The 16,080-nt window shown below is 46.6% G+C and overlaps 1 protein-coding gene across 1 annotated transcript in view; it reads right to left on the reverse strand.

Moving 5' to 3' along the window:
* KREMEN1 (kringle containing transmembrane protein 1) overlaps positions 1–16,080 on the reverse strand; it is a 63,699-nt gene that overhangs the window by 27,525 nt on the left and 20,094 nt on the right. The window contains exon 3 of the mRNA XM_065417885.1: positions 8,596–8,687. Coding sequence (XP_065273957.1) covers positions 8,596–8,687 — 92 coding nt within the window. The remainder of the gene's footprint in view (positions 1–8,595; positions 8,688–16,080) is intronic.

Raw genomic sequence — 16,080 nt, forward strand, 5'->3', positions numbered from 1 at the left:
CATATTCTTCACAAAAACAATTATGTCTATGTCTAGTATGTTTCACTATAGGAGAGAGATTAAGAAAACAGGAGATTTGGGGAGAAGAACATTCTAGTATGTATAGTTTTGTTTGAGTAATTAATGCTGCTCTGGTCTAGTGTTCATAAAAAATACTGTTTTAAGTCTTAAAATACAGCTAAAGTTTCCAGTGTTAATGCTGTATATAGATAAGTACACTAGCTAGGGCTATGAAGTACCATGCACCAATCAAGCTTGCAGCAATGAACATATAATTACTGAGACTTCAAGATACTGTCTGAATTAATGTATCATAGGTAATTTTCACCTGGAGCTCTTCTCCACCTGAGTCCAGATTGACAGAACACCTGCAGAGACCGCTCAAATTTCTGTAGGGTGCATTATTACATTGTCCAACAACTACTTTCTGTAATACCATCCTAGCCCACTTCACCCATGGGACTTTGGGAATTCCTAAAACAGCACATTAAAAATATGCTTTGAGTTAGCTTTAATGGTGGGACCCTCCCGGTTGGTAAATTATTAAATTCTCTAACTAAAAAACAAAAAACAAACATGCCACTAGGGTAACATTGTATAGCTAGGGAGCCCCCTGTAGGGTCCTATCATACCTCAGCACTCCAATCTCTGACAAACAAAAGGAATGTGATGGATTTGGAGCCAACTGTGGCTCATTGAGAGGCATCAATCTAGTCTAGGACTGGGCAGTTAATCCTAAATGAGGCTTCAATTCCTCAAGGTGCTGAGCATTCTGGCCCCAATCCAGCAAACCACTTAAGCATATTCTTAACTAGAAGCATGTGAGGAGTCTTACTGAATTCAGTGGGACTATCATTTGCTTCTCGTACACTGAAATGCTTTGGGATCTCAGTGCTCGGCCCTTTGAAGAACAGAGCCCTACGTGTCAAATATCATTTTAGTATGACCATCCAATCTATGGTTGTCATTGGGGTTCCCCCCCAGCCATAGGCTACCATTGAATTGCTGTGGTAGGGTCACCACAGAGTGTTCGATATGGAAATAACAACACACAAGGCTGTGTGTTTTCCCCTGGGGACTCTGATTTGGAAACAATGTTTTTTTACCAAATCTGTAGTGGCTAAGTGACAGATCACAGAACGTGGTTCTTAGTACAGTGTCTCTATTTTAGCAAATTGCAATTGTTTGAAAGTACCTTTTTAATATACACTTGTTTATATTGTATTGGGATGAAGTGGTGTGAGACTCCCAAGGTAAACACCAATATGTGACAGTTTTTCTGATGATCTAACATGCACTGACAGCTGCAAGCATAATGCAAAGAATTGCTTATATTGAGAAACACTGTAAAGTTATGCATCATTAATGAAGACCATCCCTGCATTGTGAGGCCCTAGCTACATTAGGGAATGGGTGGAAACTTTGCATCATTGCCCTAGTGTAGACAGGGCCTGAATGACTAAAGCAACTCAATTTCAGATGTTAAACAAGTGTCATTCTTAGTTCTTCCAGCATGAATTTGTGTCTCTACCAATTAGAGAAGCTAATAAATGTAATGGGAGGTCAAACTGGTCCACTTCTTTTACATAAGAATTAATTGGGACATCACAACAGACAACAACCAAACAGTGCTAGCTAAAAAGCAAATGTGGTTGATAAAATGACAGACAGACTACAGAGTCTTGACTTTTGGGATTTGTAGTCAGGCTCATTCACAGTAGGTATTACTGGTGGTACAAGACCATCAGATAAAGATTCATAGATTTTTAAGGCCAGACAGGACCATTATGCTAATCTAATGTGACCTCCTGCATAACACAGGCTACAGAAAGTCTGCATCAGGACCATAACTCCTGTTAGAGCAGGAGCATAGCTTTTAGAAAGATAGTCAGTCTTGATTTAAAGCGATACAAAATTCATCATGTTCCTAGGTAGGTTCCATGGGTTATTTACCCTCACCATTAAAAATTGGCATCTATTTTTAGTTTCAATTTGTCTAGTTTCCATGATTTCAGGATTGCGATGAGCCTTTTAGCCACAGCATTGGACTTGGAGCTCATGTTCAATTAACTATCTACCCTGACCCCTAAAAACATAAGAATGGTCATACTGGGTCAAACCAATGGTCCATCCAGCCAGTGGTCCCTCTAATTTTTCTCACCCATGTGCAGAATGAATTTTGTTATGTGCACCAATATGGAAGTAATGTGTGACACATTACTTCCATATTGGTGCACATAACAAAATTCATGTGGCGGGGTGGGGCCGAGACATTTGGAGTGTTGGAGGGGGCTCAGGGCTGGAACTGAGAGTTGGGGTGCAAAGGGATGAGGGCTCTGGCTTGGGGTGTGGGCTCTGGGGGTGGGGCTGGGCATAAGGGGATTGGGGTGCAGTGGGGCTCCCTGGGGCTACGATGGGGAGAGAGGACTCCTCCCCACCTCACTCTCCCTGCAGCAGCACCTGGGGGTAAGGCGCCTCTCCCCGCTGTGGCAGGTCTAGGTCAGGCTGGGTTGGGGGATGGGTGCCTGTCCCCTGGCCACGGCAGGTTCGGTGCTGGGCTGGGTCGGGGTAGGGGCGCTTGTCCCCCGGCCACAGCTGAGCTAGGTCGGGGACAGGGAGAGGGGCACCATGGCAGGTCTGGAGCTTGGGGAGCGGCATCTCTCCCTGCCGCAGCCCTGAGCGTCTGTGCAGCGCTTAATAGGCAGCTGCATGGCCGTGCAGCTTAGAGGGAACTGAGCATCCAGCCCCGTATCTCGTCTTCCGACAGTGGCCAATGCCAGATGCTTCAGAGGGAATGAACAAAACATGGCAATTATCAAATGATCCATCCCCTATCATTCAGTCCCAGCATCTGGCAATCAGAGGCTTAGGGACACCCAGAGCATGGGGTTGCATCCCTGACCATATTGGCTAATAGCCATTGATGGACCTATCATCCATGAACTTACCTAATTCTTTTTTGAACCCTGTTATAGCTGTGTTGACTGTGTCCCAACAAAACGTGTTCATCTATGTGTCTGATAATTCTGTTCTTTACTAAGTTTCAACCAGTTTGCCCGGTACTGAAGTCAGGCTTACTGGCCAGTAATTGCTGGGATCACCTCTGGAGCCCTTTTTAAAAATTGGCATCACATTAGCTATCCTTCAGTCATCTGGTACAGATGCTGATTTAAGTGATAGGTTACAAACCACAGTTAGTAGTGCTGCAATTTCATATTTGAGTTCCACTAGAACTCCTGAAAGAAGACCATCTGGTTCTGGTGACTTATTACTGTTTAATTTATCAATTTGCTCCAAAGCTTTCTCTACTGACACCTCAATCTGGGACAGTTCCTCAGATTTGTCACCTAAGAAGAATGGCTCAGGTGTGGGAGTCTCCCTCACATCCTCTGCAGTGAAGACCAATGTAAATAATTCATTTAGCTTCTCCGCAGTGACCTTGTCTTCTCTGACTGCTCCTTTTCAGTGTCACTGCATTACAGTATACTGTCTCACATCTTGTAAGTGTGGCCTACATTCTTTGTTCTTAGATGTTGCAGTGTTAAAATGCATGTTATTCAAATGAGCCCATCATACCAAGTGATCCATATCTGTCTATATAACTGACCTGTCCCACCATTATTCACCACTCCGCCAATTTCTGTGTTAGACTATGTGACACACACCAAGGAATTACATTTCCACCAATGAAATGAAACTGAGATGAGAAAAGCTGCCATGCTGTCCACGTGCTTTCTTCAGCAACAGTACCGGATTTACCATTTACCTCCCCCACCTCTTCCCCGGAGGGTGCTACATTCCCTCCCCTCCCCCTCTCCCTCTCCCTGCCGCCGATCAGCTGTTTGCTGGCAGGAGGGAGGGGGAAGAGCGGATACACAGCATGCTCGCCCTCTCCAGGGAGGAGAAGAGGCAGGGGCAGGGCCTTGGGGAAGGGGCTGGAATTGGGGCATACCCCCTCCAGCCCCTTGCCGTGAACACCCCCACAACCCCAGCCCATACCCCTAGCCCTCTGCCCACCCTGACCCCGGCACCCCCTCATGTACCCCCTGCCCTGATCCCTGCACCCCCACAGCCTTCTGCCCTGACTCCTGAACCCCCACACATACCCAGCCCCCTGCCCTGACCCCTGCACCCCCCTCACACACACTCAGCCCCCTGCCCTGACCCCTGCACCTCCCTCATACCTCCCCAGCCCTGACTCCTGCACCCCCCACATCCCCACCCCCATCCTAAGCACCAAACAGGAGCTGCCCCAGGTAAGCGCTCCACACCCCAACCTTCTGCCCCAACCCTGAGCTCCCTAGCTCCTGGCCAGACCCCGCACCCCAACATCTTTTTACAATATTTGGAAAGATCATTAAGTGGTCCATCGAGACCTTCTGTGATTTTCAAATGGTCTGTGGAAAAATAAGTTAGACTACAAGAACAATCAAGGTACCTCACTTTATTTTCATTTACTTGCTATTACTTATAGGAGGAGGATGAAGAAAAAAAGAATGAAAAAGGGGGTCTGGGGGAGATTAGAGAGAATGTTCTTTTTCTTGGCTGGGTCCCAAGGATGAAGCTGAGCACAGGGCCGGGGGGCCCCACTAACTCTAAATCCACCACTGGCTGTCACGTCACCTGGGCTGAGGATACTGTGTCAGCTGAGCCCCACAGTCGCCAACCTACCTGGGCAGTACAGCAGACATGGCCCTGCCCACTAGCGCCTCTCCACTCCCTAGCCCGCCCACCACTTGCTCCCCCTCCCCCCTTTAAGGCTTAGCCCTCTCACTTTTAAAAATGATTGTTTGCCCTCCCCCGCCCCCAAGCTTTTCTGGCAGCCCTGTTGCCAGGTGTCCAGTTTTAGACTGGAAACTCCAGTAGGAAACGGGAGCTGAGTGTCCGGTTAGAAGATCCTGTTTACCCCCTCCCCAGCCCTGCTGTGCTTGCAGTTTACCCCTGGCCCCTCCCTTGCTCCAGGAACCAACACTAGCTCCTGCCCCACTGTGCTTTTGCCCCTAGCCCCTTTTACAATCATTCCCCGGGGGAGGGGGAGGGGGGGCCACAAATATGTTTGGCACTGGGCCCACAAAAAGTTAATCCGGCCCTATTCAGCAACCCCATATATTTGGCGAGACGATTTGGAGGGATGGACTGAGGTGACCCCGATTTGGTTAACTAGTGTGATCTGCTGTAATTTGGTCTCTCTCTTGAATTTCATAGTAATTCTATTACCAAGGAGAAAGAAACACAATCAAGCTACTGCCACGTCAAAGCATATTGTCTGAAGGATTTAGAAGCAGTTACTATCTTCTCTCAGTTCTTCTCCATATGACAAGAACCTGTCCTTCCTTAAGCACTCACACAATTAACGCTGACATTTGCTCTTTTCTCCTTTGAATTAATCACACCAATTTCCAAGCCTCTTACAAGTTCATGCCATAATGAAGAGGTGGGGGATAGAGAGAGAGAGAGAGAGACCAGGCACACTCTGGAACCATCACTACTGCCATTTTTTACTATAAGCATTTATTTCCATTTAATAGTGCTGCTTCTATATGGCATACTTATGAATGTACCATATCAATACATACTTCTCCATGACACATGGTACTAACCATAAATATTGTTGGGCTTGAAATATTGTGTAATTATCTCCATGAAAAAACTGTAACAATAGATTTGGAATTAGTTATAGTGATCTGTAAATGGGAGTAATACTACACAAGTCCCTCCAAGCAATTACCAAGGCTTGATGTTGCCTGTATTCCACCTGTCCTAAGCTATGTTAAATCACACTACCAGAAATTCTTTGTCTCATCAGGCATTGAATACAGCTACACAGCTGGCTGCTTAAAACACAGGCTCATTAGTTTTCTAAAAATTGATCAATCAATAAGAATTTCCACATCCAATTTCTCTATCCCTCCACCAAGGTACCCAAATCCTGACGGTGTATTTTTCAAATCTAGTTGCAGTGTGCCTGAGACTTATCTTCAGGCCTGCTCAAAACAGAAAAAGGAGGGAAGAAACAAGCTCTTCCTCCTTAAACAACTGCACAAATCATCAGGTTTGCATTAAGACTTGGAGGGGCTTGCAATGTACGGTTTGTTCTAAATTGCTGCAATTCCTTTTTCTAGTATCTGGTTTCAATGCAAAGCTTGAAGCAGCTACTACTGGTCAAAAGGACATTTTGTAAATGTAAATCTGGGATTATCTGTGCAAATAAAAATGTCCAAATTTAAACCCTCTGTTCCCCACCACAGAGAAAATGACTGGGTCTAGTACTGAAAAGCTTTCTTTGTGTGGAACAAATGGGCAGAAAATTTGCTTTCCAACTTATTTTTTATTAGAGCCAAATCCAGATAATTTGCTAGGATCTATGGGCTTTAAAGAAAACACAGATGTCCCACTTTAAATCAAGAAAGTACCCTAAAATTCAGAGAGTCACTTTGAGCTGGAAGAGCTTCTGGTATCTTGGATAGGTGATGAGTAAAATCCACTATGGATCATGCATCGTGACTCTAAATTAGAAACTAAGAACAAAACTTTCATTCCTACTTTTCTGAAGTTAGGCTCCTAAATCCACACTTAGTCATCTAAATAAAAATGCCCTTTTACCTTAAGGGCAAATTTTTAAATTTAGTTGTCTAACCTGCATATACTATCCTCTCATACCTATAAGAGGTAGTGGTGAGCAAGATCCAAATCATATTGTACTCACATAGTTTTTACTCAGTCTCAAACTGGAAGTGTGTTTGAGTAAGGACAAAAGCTCTGAGCCTGCAAATACATAATGCACATGCTTAACATACTGTAGTGAGGCGTGGCTCCCCTCCGCCTCCGGCAGGGTAGAGCAGCTTCCATCCCCAGCGTGGGCGGAGCTTCCGGGTCCGGGGCCCGCCCCTCCGAGGTCACGGCCCCGACCCGGAAGTATAAAAACCCGCCACCAAAGCTCAGTAGGAGCCAGCCGCCCGGAGAGAGCAGACGTCCCGGACCGAGCTCCTGCCTGGGAGACACCGGCAGACCGCGAACCGCCTGCTAACGCCCCACGCCGGTCTAGCCTCCCTTTCACCAGGTACCCCGAGGAGGACTGGCCCAGCCTGCCCCGGACCTGTTACCCCGAGGAGGACTGGCCCAGCCTGCCCCGGACCCGGTACCCAGAAAAGGACTGGCCCAGCCGGCCCCGGACCAGCGGCCCCGAGGAGGAGTCAAGTCTGCCCCGTGCCAGCTATCCCGGGGAGGAGCTACCGAACCAGCCCTCCAGCCCCGCCACCGAGGAGCCGATGCTGGTGGACTGGCCTGAACCCAGCCCCACGGACGAGGTAGGCCCTGAGGGGGACCTTGGAAGTAGCCCGGGGGTAGCCGACCCCAGTCAGGCTACAGAGGCCTGTGAGCCCATGGCAGTGTGTTTCGGTCAGGATACCCCACTGACCGGCAGCGAGAGTCCTCGCTGCTAGGGCCCCGGGCTGGGACGCAGTGGAGTGGGTGGGCCTGCGTCCCCCCCTGCCACCCCTACACACGGGTGGCAGGCTTCCCCCTCACCCAAGGCTCAGGTAGGAACCTGGGCCCCCTTTGCCTACTTGCCTGCGCAGCCCCAGCTCCAAAGGGGGCTTGAGCTACTGCTGTTGGCCCAGCCCCTGCCACCGGGGGCCTGGGCTCCCTGAACTGCTGTTGGCCCAGCCCCTGCCACCGGGGGCCTGGGCTCCCTGAACTGCTGTTGGCCCAGCCCCTGCCACCGGGGGCCTGGGCTCCCTGAACTGCTGTTGGCCCAGCCCCTGCCACCGGGGGCCTGGGCTCCCTGAACTGCTGTTGGCCCAGCCCCTGCCACCGGGGGCCTGGGCTCCCTGAACTGACCGGCTATTGATTTCGACCGCAGTGAGTCGGCGTGGCTCCCCTCCGCCTCCGGCAGGGTAGAGGCCCGACTCACTCGATTACACATACACACATAAGTAGTCCCCTTGAAACCAGTGAGATTGCTCACATGTAAAGTTAAAACATCTATGCAGGATTGGTGCCTAAGGATTTGGCTGTAAGTACTTGTTAGCAAATGCATCTAGGGGATTTCAGTTCATAATTTAGCCAGAGAGTTTTGAAAATTTGGCTCTTAAGCACATAACTTTAGGCACTCAGGTATGAAAATTTTGGCGTGTGTTGACAGGCACTATGGAAAAACTCTCTCTAAGATAAGTACACTACATTAAGGACCGTGATAATGAACAGCTGTTTTTTAAATTTTTTTGTTTTTTGAACTTTTATACTTTCCTATTTGTTATTTAGTCACTTTTTATTTTTAATAAACAAACATTTCTACATTTATCGGAAACTAGTAGCACTTCATAAATTTGGAGCTAATCCCTGTACTGTATTTTACTGTAAATAACATAATTCAGTAGTTATGCCTGTGGATGGGGTATGGAGGGTGTAGTGAGTTTGCCTTTAGCTCTGCAGCACAGCATTGAAAATTTTGCTTAGGTCACAAGTGGATAAAAAAAGCTGTTTGATTTTATTCTAGATCCCATTAGTGAATGTTACTAAACCATCACCTACTGTCACGTGACTGTCAATCTCTACGGAAGAGTAAATCAGGCCTGGAATAATGTTTTCTCTTACTTCGGCAAGCTGGAATCTCACAGTATTTCCAATACACTCCATCCTCACACTCTGCAATGTAGCACCAGGGGCTGACATCTCCATCAGGGTTCCTATCAAGGGAAGGAGACACCAAAAATTTGTCAAACATTTTTGTGAACCACATACAGATCCTTCATTTTTCTTTTAAATCTAAGGCTTCATCGCTATCATTATTTTAATTTGTACTGCAGTGTTTCAGCTGGTCTGTCTTTCCAAGAAGAAAATAGTGGAGAATAGAATGGTAAGAACTACTGAGCTAATGGTGTACTGGGAAAACCAAAGGAATTTACACTGGCTGGTTTTTGGTAAATCAGAAAAAAGTAATAGTATTACAGTAAGATCCTCAAATTCCTGGTAAAGTCTGAGCTTAATGGTACAAACCATGGAAATGCTCAATACCATTTTACCCTCACTGCCAAACCACTGATCACCCTATAGCCCAAGGCAATACAGTAAAATTCCGCACTTCTGAGAGTTTCTGTGCCTTTGTTGGGTCAAAAGTATTAATGAATTCAGCTATAATGCTCAAGCACAGGAGATTCTTCAGGAGTGGTTGAGAGGACAACCCTGTCAGCAAATGTTTATGAAAGAAAACAAAAAGGGCCTTTTTACACACGATGCAGGGAAGCAGAGAATCAGTCCCAAAGGGACGGTAGGACTATTGAGAATTTACACCACCAAAAAAGGTACTTGTCCAGCTAACTTCCTAAAAATGATCGACTGATTCTTGAACTCTTAAAGATGCAGTACTGTTACTGGATGCTACTGAAAGAGAGGGTGCTGCCAGCAGGGTATCCTCTGTGAGAGTTCTGGGACTCTGGAACATGGTTCCTGCATTAATACAAAACAGCCCAAACTTGATGACTTTCTCGGCATGCTGCAAAATAAATTTATTTTACAGCATTTTGGGGAGTGTTTGGGTGGGTTAGGGAAGGGGGTCTGTTCTGCAGCTTTGATTTATTGCCTGGTTGGGCTAATTAATTATTTGTATATGATATTTTTGCTGCTGTATGGTATCACTTACAATTGCAAATCTAATTAATTGTTAGCTTTCTGTTTGGGCATTTAAAAAATTATTTTAATCTAAATGAAATAAGAGAAGACTAACAGAATAAGTTCATCAGGCATTAGCCTTTCACTCCTGGACGGTTAGGTTCAGACTTGCCCTCTGTCCAAAACCAAAGCCAGCTACTTATCTCTTCTTGGAGAACATTTGTCACTGTCAAAATTATCCTACAATTTGCCATGACCTGCCTTTTGTGTCTGAGACACGCTGGACTGAAGGAGCACATATGTTGCATGGTAAGGTTAGGGTGAACTAGCAAAGCTTTGTGGGAGATCCAGCATTAGAACTGCAAAGGGTATTGCAGCTAAAGAATGAGGAGCTAGAAACAATTGCCAGAATTAGGGGAACATGATAGTAATAGCAGGGTTGCTGCCAGTCAGGATCTGAGATGCATTGGTAGAGGTACTGGGGAAGGAAGGCCCAAGAATAGGATAGCAGAGGTTATTTTTTGTCAGGACTGAGGTATGGTGGCAGAGCTTGCTGGAGGCTGGTGGATGCGGAAATATATCAGCAAGGGGCTGTTCTAGTTGATAAAGGAGGTCCATTGGTGGAGCTGTGAGAGAGAAGCTTGTATTGTGATAATACAGTCTTTTTCTCACCTTAGCAGTTTTGGGAAGTGTTACTGTTGTACCTGCTATCTGGACATCAAATGCTTTTAATTAAATCATGCTAATAGGATTTAATGCAGAAACATCTTAAAATGCAAGGAAAGTGTAGACAGATGGTGGTTAATAGCTTTGGAAATCTTTGCCTTGGTTCCCAGTGGTTGCATGGAGACAAAGAAGAAATGAGTGTCCCTCAGGTCTTCAACTCTGCAGTCTGCCTAATTCTGTTATAGCAGAAATGAGGTTTTACAGAGCATTATGAGATATTTCAATTTCCTAACACAAAAAGTGTTGCAAACAACACAGAGGAATTCTATATTAGACCTAGTCTTGACAGATAAAGAGGAATTGATCACAGAACTAAAAATTAATGGTAGATTAGGTACAAATGATCATGACTTGATCACATTTGTAATGTGCAAAGAGAATACAGTCCAAACCAGTAATACATAGCTTAGGTGCTTTAAAAGTCCCAATTTTACAAAGCTCAAAATAATTATGAGCCAAATCAGTGTGGAGAAAGAATTCAATCAAAAAAATCTGAATGATAATGGGGAATTGTGTGGGGGAGATGGGGAAATTGAAAGTGATGAATATAAATCAGAAACTAGGAATTGTAGAAAATTGATAAAGAAAGCAAAGGGAAAAAGGCAAACTCCATAGCAAGCAGAGTTACGGACACTAAGGAGAAGTTTCCCTCCTTAGTCGTCTTTTTTCCAAGCTGAAAAGTCCCAGTCTTATTACTCTCTCCTCAGATGGCAGACGCTCCATACCCCTAATCATTTTTGTTGCCTTTTTCTGAACTTTTTCCAATTCTAATATATCTTTTTTGAGATGGGGCGACCACATCTGCATGCGGTATTCAAGATGTGGGCATACCATGGATTTATATAGCGGCAATATGATATTTTCTGTCTTATTATTTATCCCTTTCTTAATGATTCCCAACATTCTGTTCACTTTTTTGACTGCCACTGCACATTGAGTGGATGTTTTCAGAGAAAAATAGTAAGGAAATAGTAAGGTCTGTAAGAACATCTGGACAGCATCTTAAGGTATACAAGGTGAAGTGACCGGAATAGAGAAATTGCCAAAGAGCAAAGGGACTGTAAACCAGAAAGGAGCAGAAGGATAACTGTTCAGTCAAGAAGCCAACAGATCACATCAAGGAATAGATGTGTGTACTTATGCTGGAAATCAAAACAGTAAACAAAGATTGCACCAGAGTTGTCGCTCAAGATGTAACTAAACATCCTAAGAACTTTCCCTCCAAACTTTGCGCTTACAGAGGTTGGCAACCAAGAAACTGAAAAGGGAACTGTAGCGGGGCAGTCACCCCGCTCCGACCCTGAAGGGGTTAAAACAGCCCTGGGAAAGGACTGCCCCAGGGAGCCAATCATGGGCGGGCTTGAGGCAGCCAATCAGGGCCCGGCTGGGCCAGTATAAGAAGGACTTCTCGGGAGAAGGCAGGGAGTCGCTCTCAAGCTGTGGAGAGAGAAGGACCCGGCTGCCGGGGAGCTCAGGATACTGAGTAGAGCAGGGCTGGGGAAAGGCAAGAGGAGCTGGGGAGCTCCAGCCTGGCAAATCCCCAGGCTGCGGGCCTTGCTAAAGGCCAAAGCCAGTACAGGGGTTGCAGAGGTGCAGCCCGGGCTTAGGCAGAGGCAGCTGGTCCAACCCCCTTGCCAATCATGAATGGCCATTACAGACTGCAGTCTGCCCCAGGGAGCGGGGGCTAGATGATGACTGGAAGTAGCCACTGAGGCAAGATGGGTTTAGAGGGTTGGGGGTTCCCCTGGAAGGGGAGACCCAGAGCGTGGGGGTACTGCTGGGGCAGAACCCTGAGGTAAAGGGCACTGGAATACAGGAGGGACATGGGGCCAGCGGCAGGTGACGCACTGGCCAGCAGAGGGTGATCCAAAGCTGGGGTTGAGCTAATTCCCAGGACGACCAGCAGGAGGTGCCGCGCCAGTGAGTATCACTTTGCTACAGGAACATACAATGACAGGGTTTATGTTCTAGTGCATTGTATTTTCTAATTCAAAATTCTTTTATTTCATACATGTAAATTGTTACCTAGAAAGTGAATTTAATTAGGATAATAGTAGTTAATATACAGTAGATAACCTTACTAGTTTACAGTGTAAGATTAAGTAGTAGTTCCTCCTAAAACAACTAACTCTGATTTACTTGTGATTACTCATCACTTAACTAATTTCCGCTTTACCCCAACTGATTGAGATAAAACACAATTTGGCCTCTAGATGGCATCTGCCTCTCTTTAGTGCTCTGATTCAGACCAGCTCTCCATTGAGCTCATTATATCTACCTGGAGAACAGATCTCTGATAAGAGGGCTCTTCAGTCAAGCAAAGAAATGTGATCCAGTGGCTGGAAGTTGAAGCTAGACCGGGGTTCTCAAACTTCATTGCACTGTGACCCTTCTTCTGATAACAAAAATTGCTTCACAACCCCAGGTGGAGGGACCAAAGCCCAAGCCCAAGGGCTTCAGCCCCAGGTGGGGGGCCTGTGATCTGAGCCCCGCCACTAAGGGATGAAGTCCTTGGGCTTCGGACCCAGACAATGGGATTTAGGCTTCAGCTTTGACCCTGGGCAATGGGGCTCGGTCTTCAGCCCCCGACAGTGGGGCTTGGTCTTGGTCTTTGGCCCCTGACCTTAGCCCTGGCAACCCCATTAAAATGGGGTTGTGACCCACTTAGGGGTCTCGACCCACAGTTTGAGAACCACTGAGCTAGACCAATTCAGACTGGAAATACGGGATACTTTTTTAAAAGATAGAGTAATTAATCACTGGAACACTCTACTGAGGGGCATGGTGGATTCTCCATCAGTGATGAGTTTTTAAATTAAGATCAGAAGTTACGCCCTAGGAATTATTTGGGGGAAGTTGTGTGGCCTGTGCGATATAGTTGGTCAGACTAGATGACCACAATGGTCCCTTCTAGCCTTGGAATCCAAGAATTTCCATGTTATAAGGATACTGTGCAATGAAACCTCTTCTCTCTTTGTATACAAATAAAGTATGACAAATATTCCAGCTAGGGTATGATTGTGGGACCTAGCATCTTTCTGACTAAGGATATAATAAACCTTTTCATTTTTACAGCATCTCCCAGCCAAAGAACTCAAAACACTTCCCAAACATGAACGAATGTAACCTCAAAACACTCACATGAGGTAGGTTAGTGGGGGGAAGAAGTGATTTATCCATTGTCACCCAGCAAATAAGTGACAGAACAAGGAACAGAACTCAGGTATCCTGCGTCACAGTGATTGTCAAAGCTATTTACCAAGAGACTATAGTTTTCAAAAGAATCCATCAATCCTCCTTCAACATAGCTGAAAGGCTATTTCTCAGCATAGTGATCTAACCAGTGAAGAAAAATGGCTCTGATATTCCAGTCACACTCCATTGTGAGGAGGAAAGCCAGCAGCTGAGCAGGCTTTCGTACAAAAAGGCTGTATTTGGCAACTTAGTCAAATCCCTGGGGCTCACGTTCTAGATCACAGGGCTCTTTCTCTAACCATCACCAGAAGCTATTTTGGTGAGTAAGGTGAGATAGCAATTGATTATTAGAATCTTGCCCCATCAGTGTATCGCCTGTACTCTTCTAAGCTCTCTGAGAGGGTTCAAAACATTCACAACCTTACTTTGTACGTTACAGGACAAACGTCTCACCATTAGCATCCATGTCCTATAGCCAAAGGTGACTGCCAAAGCTGTTAATAAGAATCCACTGAGTGGGGCCTATAACAGTGTCATAGGCTATGTCTACACTATGAAATTAGGTTGCATTTATAGAAGTTGATTTTTTAGAAAGCGATTTTATACAGTCGATTGTGTGTGTCCCCACTAAGTGCATTAAGTCGGCGGAGTGCGTCCACAGTACCGAGGCTAGTGTCGACTTTCAGAGTATTGCACTGTGGGTAGCTATCCCACAGTTCCCGCAGTCTCCGCTGCCCATTGGAATTCTGGGTTGAGCTCCCAATGCCTGATGGGGCAAAAACATTGTCGTGGGTGGTTTTGCGTACATGTCATCAGTCGCCCCTCCCTCCGTGAAAACAACAGCAGACAATTGTTTCGCGCCTTTTTTCCGTGCGGGTGCCATACTGCTTTCAGCAGACGGTGCAGTAGGACTGCTAACCTTCACCATCAAACGATCGCTTCCGCTGCCACGCTGCTCTCCTGCTCTTGTCTCAATAGATAGCGAATTTCTCCATGTTGGCTGTCATGGGCTCCCGCTTCCGCTGCAACTCTGCTCTCATGAATCCACCTCACAGGCCCTCTCGTCATTCTCTATTCTCATGGCATCTCTCTATAAATATCTATTCTCGCGGCATCCATTGTCAGCCACCACTTCTGCTGCCACTCTGCTCTCCTGCAGACGCCATACCATGGCAAGCATGGAGCCTGCTCAGATCACCACGGCAGTTATGAGCATTGTAAACACCTCGCGCATTATCCTGCAGTATGTTCAGAACCAGCAAAAGCAGGCGAGGAGGCAACGGCAGCGCGGTGACGGGAGTGATGAGGACATGGACCAGACTTCTCTCAAAGTACGGGCCCCGGCAATTTGGACATCCTGGTGGCAATGGGGCAGGCTCATGCCGTGGAACGCCGATTCTGGGCCTGGGAAACAAGCACAGCCCGGTGGGACCGCATAGTGTTGCAGGTCTGGGATGATTCCCAGTGGCTGCGAAACTTTCGCATGCGTAAGGGCACTTTCATGGAACTTTGTGACTTGCTTTCCCCTGCCCTGAAGCGCAAGAATACCAAGATGAGAGCAGCCCTCACAGTTCACAAGCAAGTAGCGATAGCCCTCTGGAAGCTTGCAATGCCAGACAGCTACCGGTCAGTCGGGAATCAATTTGGAGTGGGCAAATCTACTGTGGGGGCTGCTGTGATCCAAGTAGCCAACGCAATCACTGAGCTGCTGCTATCAACGGTAGTGACTCTGGGAAATGTGCAGGTCATAGTGGATGGCTTTGCTGCAATGGGATTCCCTAACTATGGTGGGGCGATAGACGGAACGCATATCCCTATCTTGGGACTGGACCACCTTGGCAGCCAGTACATAAACCGCAAGGGGTACTTTTCAATGGTGCTACAAGCACTGGTGGATCACAAGGGACATTTCACTGACATCAACGTGGGATGGCTGGGAAAGGTACGTGACGCTTGCATCTTCAGGAACTCTGGTCTGTTTGAACAGCTGCAGGAAGGGACTTACTTCCCAGACCAGAAAATAACTGTTGGGGAACGTTGAAATGCCTATAGTTATCCTTGGGGACCCAGCCTACCCCTTAATGCCATGGCTCATGAAGCCATACACAGGCACCCTGGACAGTAGTAAGGAGCAGTTAAACTATAGGCTGAGCAAATGCAGAATGGTGGTAGAATGTGCATTTGGACATTTAAAAGCACATTGGCGCAGTTTACTGACTCGGTTAGACCTCAGCTAAACCAATATTCCCATTGTTATTGCTGCTTGCCATGTGCTCCACAATATCTGTGAGCGTAAGGAGGAGATGTTTATGGCGGGGTGGGAGGTTGAGGCAAATTGCCTGGCCGCTGATTACGCGCAGCCAGACACCAGGGCGGTTAGAAGAGCACAGCAGGGCATGCTGCGCATCAGAGAAGCTTTGAAAACCAGTTTCATGACTGGCTAGGCTACGGTGTGAGAGTTCTGATTGTTTCTCCTTGATGATAACCCGCCACCTTGATTCACTCTACTTCCCTGTAAGCCATCCGACCTCCCCCCTTTGATCACTGCTT

The sequence above is a fragment of the Emys orbicularis genome, chromosome 16 (genome assembly GCF_028017835.1).
Source record: "Emys orbicularis isolate rEmyOrb1 chromosome 16, rEmyOrb1.hap1, whole genome shotgun sequence".
NCBI classification, from domain to species: domain Eukaryota; kingdom Metazoa; phylum Chordata; order Testudines; family Emydidae; genus Emys; species Emys orbicularis.